Source organism: Mus musculus, chromosome 2, assembly GCF_000001635.26.
Source record: "Mus musculus strain C57BL/6J chromosome 2, GRCm38.p6 C57BL/6J".
In the NCBI taxonomy this organism is placed as follows: Eukaryota; Metazoa; Chordata; class Mammalia; order Rodentia; family Muridae; genus Mus; species Mus musculus.
The window spans coordinates 31189213-31214200 of record NC_000068.7 but is presented as its reverse complement, the minus strand read 5'-3'; the positions used below and the strand labels follow the sequence as shown (position 1 = coordinate 31214200).

The following is a 24988-nucleotide window of genomic DNA, read 5'->3' as shown; positions in this document are numbered from 1 at the left end:
AGTAGGGGACTCTAGGCTAAGGTGGGGACCTGGCCTTCCCTCACAGCTGTGTGCTACTGGCCAGGCCACTTGACCTTTCGGAGCCTAATTCTTACCTTCCAAGAAAAATATTCCCCACATGCCCGATCAAGTTGTCCTCACTGCCAGCATTAATTTCACCGCAGTGGCCAGAGACTTGAGGCCACACTCAGGTCAGCATCGGGGTTACAGGCATTCAGGAAAGATGGCTAACTAGTGGGGCAGACACAGACATTCCCAAGGCACGGGACAGAAGCACAGGTTTGGTGTTCAAAACTCTGCCTGTGCTTAACGCTAGGACAGTTAACACTACTTCCTCGAGATCTGCTCTTCCTTCCCCGGGCATTCCAAGAAGCCCTTAGGTTCTCTCCAGGCTGCTGCTGCCTGCCCCAGATCTTTCCACAATGACCCTACCCACGCTCTCCCTGCCCCTCCCCTGGCTGCCAGTTCAATGCCACCTTTCCCTCAGGTTTCCAAGCTCTGAGCCCACCTGCACTGCTGGGCTGGGCTGCTGCTCTCAACCCGCTAGTGGTTGTGGCTCCCCTGACTTCACGAGCTCCCTAGGGTGATCCTGCAGCCCCGAGAATGTGCAGAAGGGGGAAGGCAAGAGAGCAGCCCGTAGACTAGGGCAGTGGTACCAAGATGGACAGCTGAGACACAAGGCTGGGCCCATGAGATGTTCAACCACTCTCTGAGGACAGGGAAGAAGGGTGGCCTGACCATGGAGTGCAGCTCCATCAGGCTACAAACCCTGCAAACACACACTATCTGCGCAGTAGCCTGGACCACAGTCACCAGCGTGTTCTCACAGCCTGTGCAGGAAGGAACTCGAGAAAACTCAGGTTAAGAGATGGCCACTGGGACAGAGGGGGGCGGGAGGAGCTGCAGCTCTGTGGATCCAATGACAGGCTCTGGAGCCTCCCAGGTCATAGGTGGGAAGTGAGACTTCTTGGGAGGCCTCAGTTCCTAAGCAGGTGTGAGCAGCACGGCCCACAGGGCCAGCCAATAGTGTACCAAGGACAGAAAGGTGCTGGGGACCCACACTGCCTTCACTTATATCTGTCCCTCTTCCCTGCTTTACAGAGCCCCACATCTTCCCAAACCCAAAGTACAGAAAGAATACAGCTCTTCTTTTAGCTTGGCTAAAGCTGTCTATGACACAGCTATTTCTTTGCCTAATACATACTTGGAGGGTTATACTGTGAGAGGCCTCGGTAAGAGGATCCCGGGCATCTGATTCTCCTGACTCCCCTGTGGAATAGGAACCTGGGGAGACTTGGAGCCCTCTCTACCCTCCCCACCTCCCAGGTCAGAAACAATCAGAGAGTAAGTGTGTACAGTGTGGCTGACACAACCAAGGCTGGCCGGTCAGTGAAACCGCTCCCAATACTTTTAAACTTACTGTTTTTGTTTTACAATGAAGTTTGCAACCAAAATTGGTGGCCCAAAGAGAGATGTAAAAGAAACAGGAAGGGAATGCAAGCCCCTAGGCTCCTAGGCTAAACAGAAAGCCATTTGACAGCCACGCAGGCTCCACAGGCACGCTGGGCCAGCACAAGGATGGAAGCCGGTCCCAGACGTTGGCTCCCAAGCAGAGGAGCAGAGACAATGGAATGACCTGGGGCCTGGACACACCCTCGGGGCTTGTCAGAAAGGCCTTGGACTTGCTCTGAGAGTGTGTAAGAGGGTAGAGGGCACGGGGCAGAGTTCTTGTACATGCTGGAGTGTCTTCTGTGGTAGGACCAGACCTAGTGGCTGATGCTTTACAGAGCTAAAGACCTTCTGAGCCAGGCTCTGCTTGCCTCTGGGACGAGTTATCTCTGGAGGACTTGAGAGGTGCCATCAAGAAGGCACTCCACAGCCCCAGCAGCTGCACCATTTGCCTGTCTGAGAGCCATAGTAAGCCCACTGCTCACTACAGGAGGGCACCGCTGGCAGCAGGCAGCAGGCCCATGAGGGCCTTCACATCTTCTCACTCTCCAGAGCTTTCAACAGCTTTTGTCCGCCTCTCTCCCTCACTCCTTCCTTAGTGCTAGAGATGAGACCAGAGCCTTGTATACATTAGATGAGGTCTCTGTCCTGGGCTCAGCCCCACCCTATGCCCCAGTATCCTTCCTGAACTAAGGTGCTTTGCCTCCATAAGTTCCTGAGCTCCTGCTTCCTTTCCCCTCAGAGCCCAGACTGCGCTGGGCTGCCTGCTGGTGCCAGGGCCCGAGATAAGTAACCCTGTGTACCTCCTCTCTGCCACTGGAGCACTCCCGTCACTTCGTGGCTCCATGAAGCCCCAGAGAACACCCAGCATAACCTGGCTCCTTGTCACAGGCGGGTAACTGAGAGCACCAAGGGGTTACTGACATCTCCAACATTTGCCCTGGCCTATGCCTTGCCAAACTGCAGAATGTACCCTCTTTAGTTACGGAGTCTGTGCACCTTCCTCTTCCTTCCTGCCAGACCTATGTCATAAAGTCATTCAGACTGATACCAAAGTAAAACTTTAAACACTGCCATGAAGGTCAGACATGGTGGCTCACTCTTTTAATCTTAGCACTCGGGAGAGAGACAAGTGTATCTGAGAGTTTAAGGCCAGTTTGATCTATATAGAGTTCTAGGCCATTCATGGCTACATAGTGAGACCCTGTCTCAAAAAAATAAACCACTGCCATGGATCAAACAACCCCCTGCCCAAGGCACAATGGAAGATGGTGAGCACAGCTCCCGCAGGGGCACTCCACAGTTCAGCTCAGTGGAGGGCACTAGGACCCAGCCACTCGGCCCCACAGCTGGCACTGCAGGGAAGGGTAGGCTGACTTGGATCTGTAGCCCTTTCTGCCTCCACTTGCAATGACTGCTCCCTCTGGTGAAGGCACAGTTGGAGGTCCTCCTGCCTTCCCACTGTGTGGAAAGGGTATTGCTGCACGGGAGTGACTTGCTCAGGGCCCATCCCAGGATCTACCTTGCATGCACTGCCCTAGTGGGGCAGCCAGCACCAAGAGCTGCTCTACGAGGTCTGATGTGCCTGGCAGCCCAGCCTGGGTTCACCTCAGCCTTTGAGTTGTGGAGAGGAGAAAGGTAAAAGTGCGGGGCAGTGGGGATCTCGGCCTGAGGTGGCCATCACACACACACACAGCTCAGCTCAATAGAGTCAGAGCTGGCAGACAGGTTATGATCTATCTGGAAAACAACTGCCTTCCCTGAACCTCACCCTAGCCCCATCACTCAGATGCAGGTTGGAGGTGCAGTCTGCTGTCAACCTATGATGACCCAGAAGATGCAATTTTCAAATACCAGTAGCAATGCTCGCAGCCGGATAACCCATTTTAAACTGGCCCAGAACACTTTCAGACTCTTGCCACTGGATCACTGGGAGCTGCTCCAAGGATATATAATAGGGTGGTAAGTTCTGATTGTCTCTGACAGGACTGAGCAATGGCTGGCAGTCACTGCACTTCAAACTAAGCAAAGCACACCAGGGGCTCCAGTGTCCACATCCTTCCACTAAAAATAGAGGGAGCACCTCCAAGCTGAGAGTGCTGAGAGCAGGGCCCCTGCATACCATACCATTCAACAGAGAGAGGGAGGGAGGGAGGGAGAGAGGGAGGGAGGGCAGCTTACACGGACTCCATCTCCAGGTCATCATCTTCCTGAGAGAGCTGCAGGTAGGGGTTATCTGAAGCTGGGCGAAATTTATACCCCGTCAGGACAAAGAACACCAGCGTGGCTGTTTCATCCAGCAGCTGCAAATTTAAAATCCGCCCACAGATAAAAGGATTAGCAACACCACTCTTCAGAAAGCAATGAACTAAGCAAGCTCATGCCTCTCTCAGTCTCCACATGGTTTTCCAGCAATGCCGCAGCCGCAGCCGCAGTCGATTGCTCCTGAGCACTTCCTCAGGTCTGTGACGGGGTCTATGCCAAGAGCACAGCCAGCGTAGACACTGGGTGTCTCCATGGGAACCCACTGTTGTTTTTGTTTTAAATGATGAGAGTGTCTTGCTGTGAAACCTAGGCTGGCCTTGAACTTACCACCTTCTGTGTCAGCTTCTCAAATGCTGGATTAGTGTGTGCCATCATACTGGTTCATTTTATACCTTCTCCAGCCTGTTGTTCTTCCTTTTTTGTTAGTGTTTGTGTGTGTGTATGTATGTGTGTAGTGCACTGTGGAGTTGAATGTGGAGGTCAGAGGACAACTAACTTATGGGAGTGCAATTTCTCCTCCCACCACGTGGGTCCTGAGGATCCAACTCAGATCACCTGTGTTGGCAGCAGGTGCCTTTACCAGCTGAGCTTTTTTTTTTTTTTCCAGAAACAAGAACAAGAGGCTCTAGTAAATTAATCCTGCCTATTAAAAAAAAAAACCCTTTTTCTTTATTTTTTTTATTTGTGTTAGTGCGTTCCTCTGTTTGACCTTTCAGATGCCAGTGGCTGCATAGCCAGAAGAGGGCGCGGGCTCCCTGAGAGCTGGACTCAAAATGCCATGTGAGTCACCCACCCTACACTGCTGCTGTAAACTAAACTCTAGTCCTCTGGAAGACTAGCAAGTGCTCTTGACCTTTGAGTCATCTCTCTAGCCCCAAGAACAAAGGTCCGAATGTATATGCAGCCTTGATGACCAGCTCTAGTATCTTACAAAGATAGTTTATAGCTATAATGATCAATTATATATATTATTCTAGGCACAAAACCCCAAAAATAAAAACAAATCCTTGAAGCCAGGAGGACTGGACTGAAAACCACTCAAACTGCGGCTGAAGGTGAAGGTGGACAAATTCTAATTACACAGGACAAATCTCACTCTCTCTGCTTGAGGCTTTTCTCTTCAAAGACTTAGAATTAATCAATAATGCAATTACATCCAGATTTATCATGTAGCCCAGCAGCTCTTCTGGGCACACAGATCATCCTATCTGGAGAGCAGAGGAGGCAGAAGGTCGTAGCACTCATTCCCAGGAAGGTCAGACACAATCTTAAACTACACCCCAAGATGTGGTCCTCAGACATAAATTCTCCAAACTGTCCCCTGAGAGCAGCAGACCTGGTAGAGCCACTTCCACTGGAATGGAACAGCAAACTTGAGAAGGAAGGCGATGATCCTGGTAAAGTAGATGTAGCACACAATCTGCAGGAAAGAGGAAAGCAGAAATTAGAGCGCCACGCTCTGCCACTGAATAACTGCAAAGCAGGAAACAGTCACCCGACGGGATAGATGTGGCCCGCAGCCCTGGTTATGCAAGTCTTCTTACTCTTGGTGGCTAAGACACTGACCACACCCTCCTGGGAGGCTAGCTCCTTTGGTATGGCTGTTCTGTTTCTTGCCACTCACATTCAGGTCTTCCTTCCGTCTCCAAGGGCACTCTTGTCACCCCAGGCTTGGGAGCAGTTCCTAGCAGCTACAGCAAAACGGTCACATGGGGAACACGCAGATACAGTGAGCAGCTGAGTCTCCCGCTCCAGGACATACTGAACCACACACTCTAACCTGTTAACACCTTCCTCTGGCCACCCTGTGACAAGGTCTCAGTAAGCTGGCCAGGAGACCACACAGAACACTAGACCAGGCTGGGGTCTCCTCTGCATTGTCATAGGCATCAGGAAACGCTCTGTGACACCTGTTGTGACGATGCTACAAGCCCACGTCAACAGAACAGACAGACAACCTGAGAAAGAGAGCGAACAGGCACAAGAAGACCAGCTAGATGGAGGTCTGCCCTGCTTTCCTAGTGCTGCCTCTATCATTTGAACGTTTGTTTGCTTGGGCAGAGCTGTCAAGCTTCCTTGTGGGAGTCAAGGGAACACTGGGAGATTATATTCTGTGCTCACGCCACAGAGCTTTGTGTCCATCACTGACTTGCTGGATGCAATGATGCAGGCCTTTAATCCCAGTACTTCGGAGGCAGGGGCAATGGGTCAAGGTTAGCCAGGGCTACACAATGAGGCCCTTTCTTAAACAAAAAACCAAAACCAAAAATCCCAAAACAAAACCAACCTCAATTTTCTGTTTTTAAAGGACACATCCCTAGAACAAAACTAGTTTCCTGCCTGGTAACTGGAGAGAGTGGTGCAGACTCAGTGGCTTTCTGTGGGGGCCTGGAGAAGAGCACAAGGGTGCACCCACATCCCTAAGTGGGCAGAAAAGGCAAGCTGAGGAATTGCTAGGTCTGGCCTAGGCCTAGAGGTGCCCTTGGGGATCAAACCCTACCCTGGCCTCCATACAAGGGTCTGAGCCATTCCCATGGCTCCTGCTTGTGAGTGAGTGACCTGCTACTTTTGAACGTAGTTAAAGCCACTTCTAACAGGCTCAGAGCAACCCAGATTTTTCATTCCCACTTTCAGAGAAGCAATGTGAGAATGTGAGGCGGCTGACAGGTCCAAGCATAGTGGCTGCCGCTGTGGCCAGGTCTGCTCACTGATCTCATTTACAGTTTTAGGGGTTTTGTTTGTTTTGGTTTCTACTCACCAAGACGTAGTAATGTCTGAAAAGCCTCAGCTTCGCTAAGTTAATGGCAGCTACAAAGAACAGAATGAAAAGTGTGTTAACTTCCTTTCTTCACCCACTCCCCGTCCCTCCGTCCTGCCCGCTAACTCCCAGCCATCCTTTTGGAGACATCATGCCTAAACTTCCTCAATTTTTAACATCTTATCCCACCTATATGGCCACCCCCTCTCTCATGCCATAAGCAGAAGAAACGGAACAGGTTGAGTATCTGACCAGTGGCATGGTACAATCTCTACTATTTCGGGCGACTCCTCCCTTGGAGATGGGAAGCTATGAGCAGAAACTGGGGCTATGGTTGGGGTCTCAGAATAGACAAGGGCCAGGGCTAACCTCTCCAGCTCTACACCGCAGCTGAGAGGGATAGCTGCCCCCTAATCAGAATCAGCAGCAGGCTGGCATAAATGACCACCCGAGGACCTCCCACAGGAGCAAACTCAATCAGTTCTCAGGTGCAATCCGTTTCCCTTACGGGCTTCATTCATAGTAAGCCCTTTGAAAGCAGACTCCCTCGTTAAGCCCTACCTTCAAGAACACTCAAGGTCAGCTAAAGCAGGAAGCGCAGCTTCCTGACACTGCCTATGGCTATGAAATATTGATGACCGTAGAGGGTAGCCTGGCTCCCTCCCCGATTAGCAACGCTTTCATTCATCATAGCCTTCCTGCAGGAGGCAAATTAATTTTGCTTAATAGCATTCAATTACTGATTCAGTTTAAGAATGGGACTGTGGGTGGCAGACATTCAAATTTCCTCTTCCTCTCCCCTCTGGCTCATGATTTGTGATGGTGGTGGTGGTGGTGGGGTGGGGAATACGCTTAGGATGCCCACAGAAATTCCAGAGATCCTAAGTTAGCAAGGCGGTTAACAACTAGAGTTCTGTCAGAGGCCTTCTGAGAGTTTTGAAGTCCAGAGATACATTGTCTTTGTGTGTGTCCTTGTGTATGTGTGTCCATGTGTATGTGTGTACACACATGTTCATACAAGCAACAGGAGCAAGTATATACACACCCAGCAGGCATGGGGCAACAACTGGCAGACTGCCCAACACTCTCATCTCTCTACATGTCTGAGAACTGTGTTGTTTGTTTGTTGCTGTTGGTTTAACATTAAACTCTCTGGTTCTCACCCTTTGTTCATCCGTCAATACTCAGTGAGCAAGTTCTGACTTGCACCAGGCATCGGGTACAAGCAGTGCTCTAGGCAGATGCAGCCTCCTCCCTGCTCTCAGGGACACCCCACTTAGGCACTGGGAGGGGTGCTCCTGAGGACAGATGCTACAGTCGAGACATACTAGGTGAATCAATGTCCTAGGCCTTGGCTTCCATCCACATGCACAGCCCTCCATCTCCTGCCTCCACGACAGGGCCTGTTCTCACCCCACTGCAGCAGAGTAGGCCAAAGCTGGAGGGTATTTCAGCCTGCCATCAGGGCAACCACTAATGCTCTCCCTTCCCATGGGGCAGCCTCATGGATGGGCAAGAGAGGGTTCAGCATGCTGGACCTTGAGGACGCTGGTGACAGGGACAGACAAGCAAGGTGAAGACATAGACTGTGAACTTGTCCTTACTGAGTCTAAGGGCCCTGGGGAGTTTTAGGCTGTTACCAAGGTCAGGGCAGCAAGCAGCAAGTTCACCTGGACACTGGCTGGCTGACAAGGGCAGGAACTAAAGAGTCCTACAAGGAACCATGAAGGAAATGAGGAGGCAGACAGCACGGGAAGGAGGGGCTGAGGCCCCCGCAGACCTTAGTGGGCTAATCCTGGGGAGTAAGAGCAGGAAGTGACACATGGGCACCCCCCAGCACCACAGGCCACATCAGTCCTGCAGGCTACACAGACACTCTGATTTCTGAAGGGAGGCAGGCTACATGCAGCTCTGTAATTGAGCCAGTGTGCCTCACACCCTCACACCACGAGGGTCCACTTCAGAACAGCGTCACGCTACCCAGCACTCCTAGGGATGACAAACAGGTCCTGGAGAATGTGACAAGTTCTAGGCCATTTCCTAAATCATGAGAACATCCTTGCTAATTTCATGACATTACTTAGCACTGAGTCTGGCCTCTCAGGCCCCAAGCTGGGTTTTCCTGCACTAGGGCTTGGGAGAGGGGCGTGGTATGGACCCCAGAGCTACAGTCCTGCTAATTGGGTCTTTCTGGCCATCCCTGACACACTCTGCCCTACACGCATGCATTGGAGTTGAAAGAGAACACTCAACAGAGCAGGCTGAGCGCAGCTGTATGGCCAGGGTTCAAACCTCAATTCTGCTGCCTGGTACACATGTGACAGTAAGCAAATCCTCTACCCTCTTGGTCTGGACTTCAATTTGTTCATCTGTTAAGGCAGGAACAATAATATCTAGCCTTAGGGTTACTGGGATAGCCAGCAGGACAAAGGCGGGCAGCAAACGGCTCGCACTCAGCCCCTGGACGCTCTTACAATATTTATCAGAATCCTGTCAGAATTATATGGGGCTAGCCTGCATCGAAGGTAGCACTGTGACTGGTAGAAAGCCAGACTCTAGTAATACTGGAACCCAGGTGAAGCTGGGACTACCAGCACCCAGGCTCTCCTGGAAACAGCGCTGCCGGCCACATGGGACTGACGAGCAGAGGAGCAGCAGCCACAGAGGGGAGGCTCTCAGCATCGGGAGTGTCACAGCCTGGAACCCCAAGCTTCCCTTTCTTCTCTCTCTTCCAAAGACTTCCCAGGAGTCTAGGAGGCTGACAGCTTGCTGCTCCTTGAACCACAGGGAGCTGGGCTCTCATGGGAGTGCAAGCTTGCGGAGGGAGGCTAGGCTGGCTATTTCTGACTAGGCCACACTGGAGCAGCAAATATGGTCAAAGAATGAGCAGGCAAGAAGGGAAACACTATGACTGGGAGCCAGGAGCCCTCAGTCACACCACTGTACTCCACGTGCCTGCCCCTGGCCCATGCGTCCTTCTCCTGGCCATGTTCCTCATCTGGAGGTTAGCCTCGTTAGGGCAGAGGATCCTGTTCAGTGAACACCAGAATGGGCCAGAGCTTCATTTTGCTTGTTTTTAAGACAGGGTTTCTCTGTGTAGCTCTGGCTGTCCTGGAACTTGGTCTGTAGATCAGGCTGGCCTCTGAACTTAGAGATCTGCCTGCCTCTGCCTGAGCTGGGATTAATGGTGTGTGCTACTACCACCTGGCATAAATTAAAGGATTCTTCTGGAATCTAGCCCCGGTCCAGCAATAAGCAACATGGCCACAGTCCAGAGCTGCTGGAGCTCCCCGGGGAGGGCACAGGCACTCTTCTTTCCCCCCAAGGAGCCGGGCCACTGCGGAGCCTGCAGTTTGGCACGGCCCCCTTCTTCCTGCACATGGGAAGTGCTGCCGCCCTTCCCCGGACTGCCACCTCCTACCCAGGCATGGTGACAGCTCTTGTGGAAGGGAGCAGGAGCCGCTTCTCACCAGCGGCTGCCCATGGCCCTGGAAATAACCCCACAGTACGCCACACCAGGCAATCCTGAAACTTGGCTGGGGACCGGCGAGAAGGCTCAGGAGGCAAAAGGTGGCCTGAGTTCAATCCCCAGAACCCATGGAATAAGAAGAAAATCAACTCCTTAATAGTGCCCCCAGGACCTTCAACAAGAGCTCTATGGCTCACACATTCCCCCACTCTGTTGCATATTCATGAACATATGTGCACACTCACAAATAATAAAATAAAAATTAAGGGCCAGTAAGATGGCTCAGCAGGTAAAGGTGATTGCTACCAAACCAGACAATCTGACCCCATCTCCGGGGCCCACATAGGAAAAGAGAGGACAGATTCAAGAAAGGCATCTGCTGACCGTCACGACGACCTCAGCACATGTCACACACATATGTGCTCATGCATGTGCACACACACGCACACACAAAAAAAGTTCTTTAAAAAAATAAATGACATGAAAGGAAGGGGAAGTTAAGGATTCCAAAAGGAGTGAGTGGGTGATAAAAGGGATGGGAAAATGTAATCAAATATACTATAAACATATATGAAAAAAGTACTTCCGAAAGGGGGGGGGTGGGAAGGTGGCTCTACTGTTAAGAGTGTATTGCTGCTCTTGCAGAGGACTCAAGCTTGGTTGTCAGTACCTACATCAGTTGGCTCACAACCGCCTGCAACTCCAATTCCAGGAGACCTGAGCCCATCTTCTGGTCCTCAGGCTCTGCATGCATGTATAGCACACCCTAACCCCCATTATATAGAAATAACTTTTTTTCAAATCTTATAACAAAACCCCTAAGAAGGCCAGAGACAGATCAGACCTGCCCCCAGCTCACTTCCTTTGACAGTTTGGAAACTATCCAAAACCAATAAGAACCACCATGATTGTTACTGTCTATGGAGAGATACAGGCACTGCCATTTCTTCTGCTTCATCTCACAGGCTCCTCTGTGTAGAACGCCACACTGTCAGTGACCTGTCTGGGATGAGTGAGCTGGCCTGGTGAAGGCTAGCCATACACAGCCTGTAAGTGGAGAAGCCAGGCCTCCACTGGAGCCCAAGGCCACTTCCCTCAGCGCCACGCTCTCTCCACCTACACTCCAAATCAGCGAAAGGCAAGCCCCAGCTTCTGACCTTCTGACCACTGCCATCATAGTTCCTGCTGGGGACTGCCAGTGCCATTCTCAGCATGGGCTACTAACTTACAGGGTCAGCTTCTTAAAGCCTCTGCCTCTGTGTAAAGAAAGCCTCAGGCTTAAGACATTCCACTGGCCTACCACCCACGCCCTGCTCCTCACTGCAGTGCCCAGGCTGAGCAGTTGATCCCGCCTGCCCATCCTCCCATCTGCATGAGTCTGCTCAAAGTCACTCCTGGGGCAGAGGGTCTCCCTGTGGGGGCGAACCCCATCACCTGTCCCTGGGAGCAGGAGAGAGGCCACAGGCCAGAGACCTGACACAACACTGGCTTTAAAGTGTTAATGGGGCTCTATAGCCTTCAGAAGGAAATCCCACCAACAAACCTCAGACAGTTTGGGGGAGTCAGCAGGGGAAAGGGCTGTAACTGCCAGTGGCTCGGTTCCTCAGAGCACAGGGCACTTCCTCTCATGCGTCTGGAGGCTGTGAAAACTGATCCCAATTCACTCCTACATGCATTTAAAGCAACAGCCCAAGAGAGGTCAAAGGTAAATGAGCTAAACCACTAGGGTATGTATCTTGTTCTGTGCCAGACCATATCATCAGTGACAGAAATGAAAGTGGGCCAGCAGGACAGGTGGCTCAGATCTACAGAGGCCCCAGTTTCTTAGGAGGCTGAGAGGAAAATCTAGAGTTTAGAAGTTCAGGACGAGCAACCTGCCTCAATCAATCAATCAATCAATCAATCAATCAATTAAAAAGTCCAAAGACCACCGGGCAGGGGAAGCCTGTGCTCCTTTGCCCTTCCTCCTTCCCTCTGACTCCAGAACCCATCATCAGCACTGCTCAAGGAGGGGCCCAAAGGGATGGTCCAGACTGGCTCTGTCAGCGTCTGCTCTCTCCAGCACAGTGTACAGCCGAAGTCCATGAGCTAATCAGATGGACACTACAGTAGAGACTGCAGCCAAGCTTGAGCGCATGTCAGTCAACCCCAGGTCTCCAACACAGATGCAACCAGCAGTGAGCTAGGACGAAGGTCACATTTATGCTTGCTTGATAACACAGGCTACCAACTCAGGCGAGACTCTCCAGGTCAGAGAGTCTGACCTCCCTGGACTACTGCAGCACTCCATCAGAAAGCGCGGCCTGCAATCCTGAGACACACCAGCAGCCCTGGACAGAGCAGGCTATTGGGGGAGGGAGGGCAGCTACCATGAAGTGTGCACACTGAGTTGCTGATACTTAATGAAGCAGTGCATCTCAGCCTGTGCTGTGAGAAGTCCCTGGGCTCTGGATTGTGTCTTACATGACCTTGGAATGGCATTACTTATTAAGTAAGAGATCAGTTATTTCATAGTGTTGGAAGATACAGGTTGGTAGCAATTCAGGAATTTTGAGTGTGTGTCTGAGGTAGGAAAAAACCTGGTTTTGGTGAAAAACATATATTAAATATGCTTGTTTTAAACTGGTGTTATGACATATTCAATCACCCCCTCCGAGCTGTGCTCGAGAGCATGTAGAAGTCCCAGCTGCCCAGGAGCCCTGTGGGAGGGAGGCACTGGCAGACTCTGGGCAGACCTGTGAGGTGGTCCTGAGAGGAGAGCAGAACCCTCTGAGGCTTTTCTGGGCACCACTGTGTGCTGCAAGAGAAACAGGCACATTCCAGTGTTCCCGCGACAGCACTGGGAAAGAAGGTATCTGCAGGTGGCTGTGAGCATCCAAGGCAGCAGCTCCAGACATGATGTCCTTAGTGACACAGGGACAAAAGGATGGTGACAAGGCTCTGTGATTAGATCAGGGACTCATTTCTTTGCCTCTTCTCTTAAAAACTCTGCTGTAGGTGGGAGGGTTCTAACAACCAACACTGAGCAGCAGTGCATATAAAGGTAGGGCAGAGACTCAGCCAGGCTGTCCCCTCAGCAGGCAGGCTGTCCCCACAACAAGTATAGTGGGGAGCTCCCTCTTCTCCTGAGGGCTTCCAGCTGGAGTCTCTAGGCTTCCCTTGGCAACAGCTCTCACTCACCGACCAGAGCATCGTGGCTCCTACTTGGAAAGTGAAAACCAAGGCTGGACAAGCCTGTCACGGAAAGACACTGAAGTGAAGGAGCTGGGGAGGATTGTGCTTACAGACCCCTAAAGCCAGAGCTGTTCCTTGTTCAAGGCTATCTGGTTAAGAAGAACAGAGTGTCATCCCACCCCCACCCCCAAGGCCTTAACTAGTCTTTTTTTAAAAAAATATTTATTTATTTATTTATTTATTTATTTATTTATTTATTTATTTATTATATGTAAGTACACTGTAGCTGACTTCAGACACACCAGAAGAAGCCATCAGATTTCATTATGGATGATTGTGAGCCACCATGTGATTGCTGGGATTTGAACACAGGACCTTTGGAAGAGCAGTCAGTGCTCTTAACCACTGAGTCATCTCTCTAGCCTCCTTAACTAGTTTAGAAAAAGTAGAATCCTCAAACGCAACACTAACTGGTTAAAGAAAAATACTGAGTACAACTCTGGCCACCAAGTGACCACTTAAAAGCAGCCATGGCTTATGCTCAAGTACCAGGACATGGCACATGTGGTCTAAGACATGACATCTCTTAGATGTCTAGAGTAGCTGGGATGGCACACTAGGCAGGGCAGGACAGCAGATGTTAGACTCTGCAACCTCTGTGGTTACTCAGCTCCGCCACTGCAGGGCACAGCAAGCCATCAACAGCCATGGCTACTGTCAAGCACGATTCTATTTATAAAAACATGGGGAGATAGCTGAGTTGTTAAGGTTGTCTAGTGTGCACAAAGCACTGGGTTTGGTCCTTAGCACCTACAAAAATGGGTGTGGTGGTACAGGCATGCAATCCCAGCACATGGGATAGAGGCAGAAGGGTCAGAAGTTCAAGGTCAGCCTTGACTATATAGTTGAGTCAATGATAGCCTGGGTGCTAGAAGACAGTCTTTCTTTCTTTCTCTCTCTCTTTAAAAAAAAAAAAAAAAGGTTCTCAGCCACCAAGAGCACACTACTCCTGCAGAGGATGTAGTTCCCAGCACCCACATTAGGCAGCTACAACACCTTAACTTTAGCTCCAGGGGCATCTGCACTTATGTGCATACCCACACATGCAGTACGTGTGTGCTCCAATAGCACCTGTCACTCAACTCCCTCTGCTGTAAGCTCCAGAATGGCAACCACCGTGCTCTCAGCTCTCTGCTACATATGTGCAGAATAGACAGGCTGCCATGGGGCTGGTGAGATGGCTCGGCGGGTAAGAGCACTGCTGCTCTTCCAAAGGTCCTGAGTTCAATTCCCAGAAACCACATGGTGGCTCACAACCACCCGTAATGAGATCTGATGCCCTCGTCTGGAGCATCTGAAGACAGCTAGCTACAGTGTACTTATGTATAATAATAAATAAATCTTTTTTATGCAATCTGGAACCCCAGCCCAGGGATGGTGGGTCTTCCCACCTCAACTAACCTTATGTGGATAATCCCTCAGGGATATGCCCTGAGACTTGTTTCCCCGGTGATTCTAAGTCTCACAAAGTTGACAGGTTCAACCATCTGTTGAGTGATACCTGGAAAGAGTCAGTGGGGAATTGTCTAGATCAGGTTGGCCTGTGGATGACTATCTCTTGACTGATAGTTGATGTAGGAAGTCCCAACCACTCTAGGAGGAACCACTCCCTAGGTAGGAGGTACAGAACAGTGTAAGTAAGGAGAAGGTAGCTGAGAACGAGCAAGCAAGAATCTATGTGGGGCCGTCGAGATGGCTCAGCGGTTAAGAGTACCAACTGCTCTTCCAAAGGTCCTGAGTTCAAATCCCAGCAACCACATGGTGGCTCACAACCATCCATAACAAGATCTGACGCCCACTTCTGGAGTGTCTGAAGACAGCTACAGTGCACTTACATATAATAAATAAATAAATAAATAAATCATTGGGCTGGAGCAAGTAGGGCCGGAGAGAGAGCAACCATCTGTAATGAGATCTGAAGCCCTCTTCTGGAGTGTCTGAAGACAGCTACAGTGTGTTTACATATAATAAATAAATAAACCTTTAAAAAAAAAGAATCTATGTATTGATTCTTTCTGCTCTTCAGTGTGAATGTGTTTTAAGTTCCTGCCTTGATTCTCTCCAATAATGGACTATAACCTGGAACTGTAAACCTACATTTCCTTTCTACCATTTAGGCTTTTCTCCAGGGTATTTTTTCCCAGCAACAGGAGGAAACTAGAACATATGGCAAAGAGGCTGTGGATGTAAACTTGCTGAGTGGGCGCGTGCTGAGCACTGTGAGCTGCTGTCCAATCTGACACACCAAAAAACCTAGCGATGAAGGTGCTGGTGATGAGACAAGAGTCAGCATCTGACACAGAGTCCTGGCACGGACTGTTCACTGGCCCTGACACCATGGCAGACAGACAGACACAGGGCCACTGAGAGGCTCAGAAATGCCACTTTGGAGCAGATATGACACAGTAGATCTGAACAGCGTATATGAAGATCACAATCACAACGGCCAGCAGAAGTGGCCCATGGCTTTTGTCCCAGGCTTCCCTGTGCGGCTTATCTGTCTCTGAATGTGTATGTATGTGCACCCAAGGTCACAGCAACACTGTTCATCATACTCAAGAGACCCTTGACACATGGATGGTGACAAAACTCCACATACATAGCATGCAATATCATTCAGCATTAGAAAGCCAGGAAATTCAGGCCTGGCTACAACATGGGCTGACTTCAGGACACTTTGCTGTGTGGAACAAGCTGGACACAAAAAAAGTGCAGATACCACTAACAGCAGCCAAATTCATAAGGGCAGAAGGTGTGTGGAAGGGGAGGGGGCATTCCATCAGCAGCTAGGGTGAGAAGAGCAGGGGAAGGCACAGTTTCAGCTTGGGAACTTAGAGAGCTGGCAATGGATGGTGCTGACAGCTGACAACCGTGGGGACCAAGTGCAGACCACCACGGAACTGCATGCTCAAGTACAGTTCAAGTTTACTGCAGCACAGCAGCAGAAAAGCAGAGCAGAGATGCTATGAGGTGCGGCCCAGTGGAGGTGCAGCGCTCAGTGAGAGTGAGACGTCACGGGCTATGGGCCACATAAAGCTGGCAGGGACTGTTCTGGGACTCAGTCCTGGGAGGGGCACCGTTTCCTCTGGGCCAAATACAACCATCGCTGTAACACAGAGCAGTGATGGCCGGTGTGACTCTCATGTGGAGGGCACAAGGCCTCTTCTCTCCCTGACAGCTCAACTGCCCCTAAGTAAGGAGTGAACGAAGGTGGACTTCTGCCTGGCTGCAAGCCGCCCACGCAGGCCCTTTGTGCAGCTCCAGGAGGCTGGCTGGCTGGCTCACCACACTGGGCTCAACTGCTCCTTTGGTGATCCTAGGACCCCTGCACTTCAGGGGAGCAGATGCTTCTCTAAGTCTCCTGAGGAAAGAGCAAGGCAAGGAGTCTCACACTACGTTACGTTAGTGCGCTCCTATTCACATCACAGCACAGGAGGACAGGATCTCCCTGACAAGCAGGCTTAGTGGGCTCGAGCCCCACAAGTCACACAGAAAGCTTCACACAGCCAGACATGGAACTCACACCTGCAGTTGGGCCCAGCACTTGTGAGGCTGAGGTAGAGGATCATCATGAGTTCTGGACCAGCCTGGGCTACAGAGTGAGATCTGGTCTGGGCTAGGGCAAAATCCTCACTCAAAAACGACAAATACCCAAGGCTCAGTGGGTAAAGCACCCGCTGAACAAGCAGGAAGCCAGGAAGTCAGAGTCCCCAGACATGAGAGCCAATGTAGCCACTTGCCCGCCCATCTGCTTCCCAGAGTGCTGCTCCAGCCAGTGGCAGGTGAAGACCCCGGTCTGGGGTACACAGAGCTGATAACGGAGGGGACCTTAATGGCCTCCACCTGCATGTCATGGTGTACACAACCATGCAGAGAGAATGGAATAAAAAGCAAACAAACAACTTAATATAGACACACAGGTCTGTATCTTCTAAACCCTCAAACAGACCTACTGCCCAGACACGGGCTGAGAAGCCGCGCCTGCAGGGACTCAAGATGAAACAGAATCACGGCACTGTAGTCACCGCTATGGTGCATCCTGCAGGCTTCTTGTGAACACACCCAAGTAAAACAACACCTTCCCAGGAGGTAACCAAGGCTAGTGACACCGGAAACAAACACAAGTGTCCTGCAGAGAGGAACACCTTGCTGCTGTTAACGTTCACAGGTGCAGATTCTGCCTTTTGAGGCTCTGCCCCTGCCTGCCTGCTTGTGATGTCATCTGCCAGGTGAACACAGTGTGATGCCATGTATCAGGCGGAGCACACTGTTTCAGTGACAGCACTGCCCTCTCAGCTGCTGAAGCATTTCTTAAACAGCTCCACGTTGGTGTGTCCCCTCTGAGTTGGTGTGTCCCCTCCGTGTTGGTGTGTCCCCTTCGTGTTGGTGTGTCCCCTCCGTGTTGGTGTGTCCCCTCTGCGTGCCCGTAAGGGGTTTAAGAAGCTCTTGCTCACGTCGCCACCGTGCGCTTTCCTATACTTTATACTCAAAGTACAGCTTGTGTCCTGGCAATGAGCGCTGATCCAGCAGCTGTCCTTTCTTGAGACACAAGGCTTATGACCCATACACCGCAAGACCAAATGGACTTTCTACTTGCCACCCTGGGGCTGAGACTTGATGACACAAACACTTGCTGGATCGACACAGGCACTCAGAGAACACAAACCTGGCTCACCCGACAAGCAGGCACCAGGGAACAACTTGGTGGCCTGGCTCGAGACGACTCTGAGGGTAAGAGCACTCACTGCTCTTTGAGAGGGGCTGGGTTGGATTCTCAGCACCCATGTGGCGACTCAGCCTGTAACTCCGAGCCCCAGGGGATCTGGTGCCCTTATCTAGCCTCAGGGTACCAGACACGCATCTGGTATATATACATATACACAGTCAAAAGACTCGTGCACAAAACAAAGTAAAATGTAATAAATAAAAGAACTTGGTAGTTGCTGTGGTGGGGCAGCTCTGACCCTGCACAGACACCATTGTAACACGTCTGCACCCGTGAGGCACTCTGAGAAAAGAGCTGCTTGTGGTGGTTTGAGTAAGAATGGCCCCCTAGGGTCTAGACTCTCACTCACTCTCACTCTCTCTCCCTCCTCCTCCTCCTCCTCCTCTCTCTCTCTCTCTCTCTCTCTCCCTCTCTCTCTCTCTCTCTCTCTCCAGGCTCTCACTCACTCTCTCACTCTCACTCTTTCTCCCTCCTCTCCCTCTCCCTCTCTCTCTCTCTCTCTCTCTCTCTTTAGATCAGGATGTAGCTCTCCAGCACCCTGCTGCCATGCCTGCCACCATGTCCCTTGCCATGATCAAACTGTAAGCAAGCCCCCAATTAAACACTGTCCTTTATAAGAGTTGTTGTGGCATGGTGTTTCTTCAAAGCAATAGATCAATAACTAAGACTGTACTAAAAATGGTCTATGAAGCCACTGTGACCTAAAGAGCCCCAAGACGGTATTGGAACCGTGTTCTATGGAGAGGTCGCTCAGAATGAGGCCATGCCTCCACCAGCCTGCAGCTCTCCCATCACCACATCTTTCTGAAGTGGATGTAAAATGGAAGGCTCTTTAGAATACTTCTCCTGCCTTTCCCTCAGGAACAGAAGGCAAGAAAGGATGACTAGAGGTAGGGCCCGTCAATCAAGTTATCAGCATGTCCCCAAGCCAGTGCTGTAAGACAGAGAGTTGGAGCAAGGAAGAATCCTGCAGGTTCCAGGGCCAAGCAGCCAGTAGATCTTGGCTGGAGCACAGAGAGCCACTGCACACTCTCTTATGAGACTCACCCAGGCGCCTCAAAGCTATGGACAGAGAGATGCTTCGGCAATGTGGTGGGAATGAAAAGGGCAGACTCAGGCAGCTGCTCCTTATCGCTTCCCTCTGGGCTTCTTCAAGTTCAGCCAAAGGGACTCGAGAGAGCAGGGGTACACACGAGCCCAACCAACATTCTCCAAAAGCCACGCTCAACAGCTCAACAGCATCTTCCCGCTTCCTCAGCCTCACTGCGCCTACACAAGCCGGAGTCATGGTGAAGGCCAGGGAACAAGGCAATAGAAGACGAAGTGGAGCACCAGGCTCCAGCTGACCCTGGGGCCTCCACACCCTCAACAGACTGAGGCTGGCTGTCCTAAGACAGGCAAGACCCACAGAGAGTGGCCAAGGGGCCGGAGGACCCACCACATACTAGGAACCAGCAGCCAGCGCCTGCCCCACAGGCAAGGCCACACTGTGGTGACACTGACCCTGGCCTGCTAGCCCAGTATGCTGATACCCATGCTTCTCTGGGGAACTTCCTCCATGGGAACATGGCTTCTTTGACTCTGGAAGTTGTTTTTCGAAGAACAGAGTAAAGTCCACACTTATGGGTCAGTTCAAAAACACCCTGTAGAGAAGAGTCCCCCATTCTGTCACTCGCCTTTCTTCTGGACAAGGGGTTCTGTGAGGGTGTAACTCCTAGGCTGGGATGCAAGATCATTTTTACAAATAGAGAAGTCACATACTGCCACCCAGTGGAAGGCAGAAGAACAGCCTCGTGTGACCCTGATCTATACACCCACAGTTCTCAAGCTGGAGGTCCTGACCCCATTGAGGGTTTAACACACAGGGGTCACCTAAGACCATCTGAAAACACAATTGTTTACATTACCATTCATTACAGTAACAAAATTAGTTATAAAGTAGCAAAAAAATCACTTTATGGTTGGGGTCACCACAACATGACAAACTGTATTAAGGAGTGGCAGCGTTAGGAAGGTTGAGAAAAAGATAACTTTTCTGCAGACTGTCTTCATTGCAGGACCTGCCGTGCTGTCTACCCAAGGCTAAGTTCTTTCTTGCCATCCTCAACCAAGAGCACTGTGGATGAATCATCACAGACCAATCTCCAGTCACACCCAGGACAAGATGGAGGACAAAGCAGGGACAGCAAAATGGGCAGAAGCTAGAATGACAAGTAGCGAAAGATGGTAAAAAAGGGCCAAAGGCCATCCCATCACCAGGGGACCACACAGCCTAGGAGACAATCAGGCAGAACTTTCCACTTGGGGAGCACTACCTCTAGGATATTAATTTAGAAACACCAAAACGTGCAAGGAGAAAGGTAGCATGAGACAGGAGGATCTCTGTGAGTTCCAGGGTAGTCAGTGAGACTGGTCTCAAAGAACAAAACCAAAACACAAAACCAAAAACACAAAAAGGGCTGGAGAGGTGGCTTAGCGGTTCTGAGCACTGGCTGCTCCCCCAGAGGACCTGGGTTCAATTCCCAGGACAGTACCACAGCTGTCTGTGAATTACTCATATGGAATATAGACTATATGCAGGCAGAACAATGCGCACATGAAATGAAGGAATGAAGGAACGAATGAATGAATGAATAAATAAAATCTCATCTTAATACACTGAGGACGGGCAGTGGTGGCGCACACCTTTAATCCCAGCACTTGGGAGGCAGAGGCAGTCGGATTTCTGAGTTCAAGGCCAGCCTGGTCTACAGAGTGAGTTCCAGGACAGCCAGGGCCACACAGAGAAACCCTGTCTCAAAAAATCAAATAATAATAATAATAAAACCCTGTAAAAAGCCCCTATGCATTAAGTTATAAAAGCAATGCCACCTTTTAATATAATGTACATACAACAACAATGGGCTCAAAACACTCCTGAACATAGCCAGGCAGGCTTTCTCCCAGACCAGGTGATTCCTAAGGCTCTCTTCTGCCCACTGCAGAGGGTGGCAAGGTTACAGGCCTGATGCCCAAACAAACTGCCTGTGCTCCAGCTGCTGAGGGTGTGATGCGGGGTGGTGGTGGGGGGAGGGGGTGCCAAAGCCCTTGGGAAGAAAGAAGAAGGAATGACAGGAAGTCTGAATCTCAGCACTAGAGAGAACCAAAGCTGGCCCTGAGCACGTGTGGAGGCCTCGACGGGCAGTGAGCGCCTCCTATACAGGGCTGCCCAGTGCTGCAGAAGCCTGGACAGTGTATGGGCTATTCTAGGCCCAAGCTGAACAGAACATAAATACCCAGTGAGCACAGTCAGGTCTTGAAGAGAACTGAACCCTCAAAGCCGGGAGTCCTGTGGACACAGCCGGGAGGACGGGCAGCTCAGTGGTAATGTCCACGTTGTACTTCATCTCAACACCAAACCCACTAAACAACCCCCAAAATAAAACAAAGTGATCTACGTTATCAAGCCTAGAAAATGATATATAGCTAGCGTGTTTTGTCTAAAATGAATCCATACTTTTCTAACAACAACTGCTCAGTGATGAAGTTCTGGGGTGCAGCTAGGGGAGCAATTTCATGTGTTCCAAGAGCTGTTCCCCACCCTGTGGGCCAGTCCGCAGACTGGTGTAGAGCAGAAACACATGGGTCATTCTCTGCTGGGCATCAGGTGCAAAGGCAAGCTCGCCTGCAGACATCAGAGCTCAGGGCTGGACACCAGGCAACACAGAGCTTTATTGGCCTGAGTCTCTCACTTTGGAGAAACACAGGCATGCACTGTGTTGCAGCAGCCAGAAGGAAGCCACACGCTGCCACCTCCACCCCCAGACCCAGTGTTCCCACAGCCCACTGCTCTCCGACCTTTCCCAGACTCCAACAGTCTCTCCTGAGACAAGACTTCCTATTGGATTTGGTTTTGAAAGGTGAAGATCTTTAATCTGAGCAGGCAGATGGACCTCTGAGTTTCAGGCCAGCCTGATCTACAGAGTGGGTTCTAGGACAGAGAAACCCTGTCTTGAAAAACAAAACAAGCCAGGCGTGGTGGCACACGCCTTTAATCCCAGCACTCGGGAGGCAGAGGCAGGCTGATTTCTGAGTGTGAGGCCAGCCTGGTCTACAGAGTGAGCTCCAGGACAGCCAGGGCTACACAGAGAAACCCTGTCTCAAAAAACCAAAAACCCAAAAAAAAAAAAAAAAAAAAGAAAAGAAAAACAGAACAAAATTTTTTAGTAATTAAGAAAATAAGTAAAGATCACAATGAAAATGGCCAGCAGAAGTGACCCATGGCTGTTGCCCCAGGCCTCCCTGTAACACAGCACCTGCTGCCCCCCAGAGTGTGTCCCAGCCCTGCCTCTCCTGTCCCCGATCCTGTCCCGGTGGTCAGGGTGAATGTCAGTGCAGCCCAAGGAGCACGGGGAGCAGCAGACACTTGCCTTTTCCATCTGTGGCGGAGGCTTCTTGTAAATGCCTGATTGACCTAAAAATAACCACGCGGAGACAAAGGTTAGTGGGCGAGCCTGCATTCGCTTCTATTTATGGCTCTAGAAGCTTGGGACCCAAGCCCCATTATAAACCAAAGTATCTGGACCAGATGACTAGACAGCCCCCTCCTTAAAACAAGAGACCAGTGTCAGTCCACCCTTGGCCTGGTGCTCAGGTTGGGGGGAGAGGACCTCTGCTGGCAGAATCAGGGCCAGCAGGAGGGGCGAGAGAAACAATTCTGCTCTCACTCCGCAGACTCCCCTGTCCCTCTGAAGACTAGCAGCACTGCTAGGCAGGGAAAGGACCCCAGAGAAAGTGACTGCTGATTCCTAGCAGCTGTGACGGTCTGGGGCTTGACACGAGCTCATTGCACTTGGTAAGATTCACAGACCTGGAAGAGGCCAGTCTCTAATAACTAATCACCACCATTATGGTCTAGACAGGGGACAGTAACATTATTAAAGGTGCCTTGGAGACAGGCACTGTGGTGCAGGCCTGCAATCCCAGCATTCAGGAGGCTGACACAGGAGGCCTGCTGAGAGTTCAAGACCACCCTGAGCTATGGTGAGCATCAGGCTGGACAGAGCTCCCCAGTGAATCCCTGCTCAAAGAACAAGACATAAAATCAGAAAGACTTGGAGCTGCAGGTACAGCTCACAGCCACAGGGGAAAGCCTGCATTGAGCAGACAGACAAGGACGTGCAAGGGAATCGAGCCAGGGATTCGCAGGCAGGGCTCCTGTTCTAAGGCTGACCCTCTTATCTATAGATAAACCACTTCTAAAGCCTCAGTAAAATACCCAGCTTCATGAGAAATGAGCACATCAATGCTACCAGCATAAAGGTGATTTATGACAGTGCTGAACCAAGGCTGGCTGGATCAAGTATTTCAAAAATTTAATAGTGCTATTTACTTGTATTGAACTCAATGTGTACGTGTGTGCACACGCACATGTGTGCATGGCGGAGGACAACCTGCTGGTATTGGTTTTCTCCTTTTCCCATGTGGGTCCCAGGGATAAAACTCCATCTCAGTGGCCCACTGATACGGTTTCTTCTATATTTATTAAAACCTCATCTCTTACAGCAATTTTCAGAATGTGCACAAGGAATCTTGTCATTAGGCACCTGCTCAGAGCTGGATCAGGTGACAAGAAATGACCACTAGTAGCTCTATGCTTACGGTGGTTGAATGAGAATGCCCCCCATAAGCTCATATACTTGAGTGCTGTGTCTCCAGCTGGTGGGACTGTTTGGGAAGGATTAGGAGGTGTGACCTTCTAGAAGTGGGCATGTCACTGGAGGTAGGTTGTCTTAGTTTTGGGTTTCATTGCTGTGAAGAGACACCATGACCAAGGCAACTCTTATAAAGGACATTTAATTGGGGCTGGTTTACAGGTTCAGAGATTTAGTCCATTGTCATCAAGGCAGGAATCATGGCAGCGTCCAGGCAGACATGGTGCTGGAAAAGGAGCTGAGAGTTTTACATCTTGATCTAAAGCCAGTCAGGAGAAGAATGGCTTCCAGGCAGCTAGGAAGAGGTCTTAAGTCCACCCACAAAGTGACACACTTCCTCCAACAAGGTCATACCTCCTAATAGTGCCACTCTGGGCCAACTATATTCAAACCATCACACAGGCTTTAAGGTTGAGTTAGCATTCTCTGCTTTCTATTTACAGTCAAGATATGAGGTCTCAGCTACTCATGTGCCATGCCTGCTTGCTTGCTGCCATGCTCCCAGCCTCTAACTCTCTGAAACCATAATCCTCAAATAAACTCTCTCTTCTAGACATTGCTTTGGTCATGGTATCTTATCATAGCAGTAGAAAAGTGAGACAATAGTCAGTTGGGATCCTTGTACTTCAGTGTTTCAACAATTGCAGACATTAGGGGCAGGACTTAACTCCTGCTCCCAGCAATGTCGTCACTACCCAGCAATAGCACTGACTATTTTGGGTAGATGCTTGAGCTGCCTGCTGCGGGCAAGACAGCAGTGCAGCTGTGAGACTGCATGGTAATGGTCTTAACCCCATTTCCTTTCTTTTTTTAGGGCTGTCTGCAATGGGCAGGCAGTCCCAGTTATGTGCCAGCAATTGTTATGGTACTGCAACCTAACCCGTCCTTGTGTCTCAGGGGGAGTCAAAGGCAACACCCAATTTCTTTTTTGAGACAGGATCTCACATAGCCCAGACTGGTCTCAGAGGATGTTATGTGGCAGAGGATGATCTTGAACTCATGGTCCTTTTGCCTCGACTTCCTCCGTGCTGCATCCATGCACCACTCTGACAGGTTTATGTTATGCTGGGAAGGAATGCACACCTTCAAGGACGAGGAGGCAAGTTACTCTGCCACCGGGCCACAGCCCAGGCCTCCTAGCTCGCTTCTACTCTGGCAGCAATGGGGAGGGTGACTCTACCTAGAACCATGAAAAAATCAGAGTGGCTGGACAACATACCAGACAACCTTAGGATCCTAGAAAGCACTGACTTACTGGCACGAGCGTTACCAAAGACCGCGCCTCACTCCTCAACATTAACTCGGTGTGAACAGCTCTGTCAGAAGCAGTGGCCAGACACCAAGGATGAGCGGGAGATGCACCATCACCAGCCTGTTCTGCCTGCATGACTGCA

General features: G+C 50.6%; 1 protein-coding gene and 1 non-coding gene across 3 annotated transcripts in view; both read right to left on the bottom strand.

Annotated features, from left to right (window-relative positions):
• Positions 1–24988, bottom strand: part of Gpr107 (G protein-coupled receptor 107) — a 64466-nt gene that overhangs the window by 2367 nt on the left and 37111 nt on the right. The window contains exons 14-17 of one of the 2 annotated variants that reach the window (NM_178760.4): positions 22311–22354; positions 6473–6522; positions 5051–5134; positions 3631–3752 (exon numbers count right to left, since the gene is read on the bottom strand). In NM_178760.4, coding sequence (NP_848875.2) covers positions 3631–3752; positions 5051–5134; positions 6473–6522; positions 22311–22354 — 300 coding nt within the window. The remainder of the gene's footprint in view (positions 1–3630; positions 3753–5050; positions 5135–6472; positions 6523–22310; positions 22355–24988) is intronic. The other variant, XR_001782976.2, reaches the window with a different exon arrangement.
• Positions 24388–24510, bottom strand: Gm22516. The gene has a single exon (XR_003954245.1). It is a non-coding gene; the product is annotated as a small nucleolar RNA SNORA76 (small nucleolar RNA).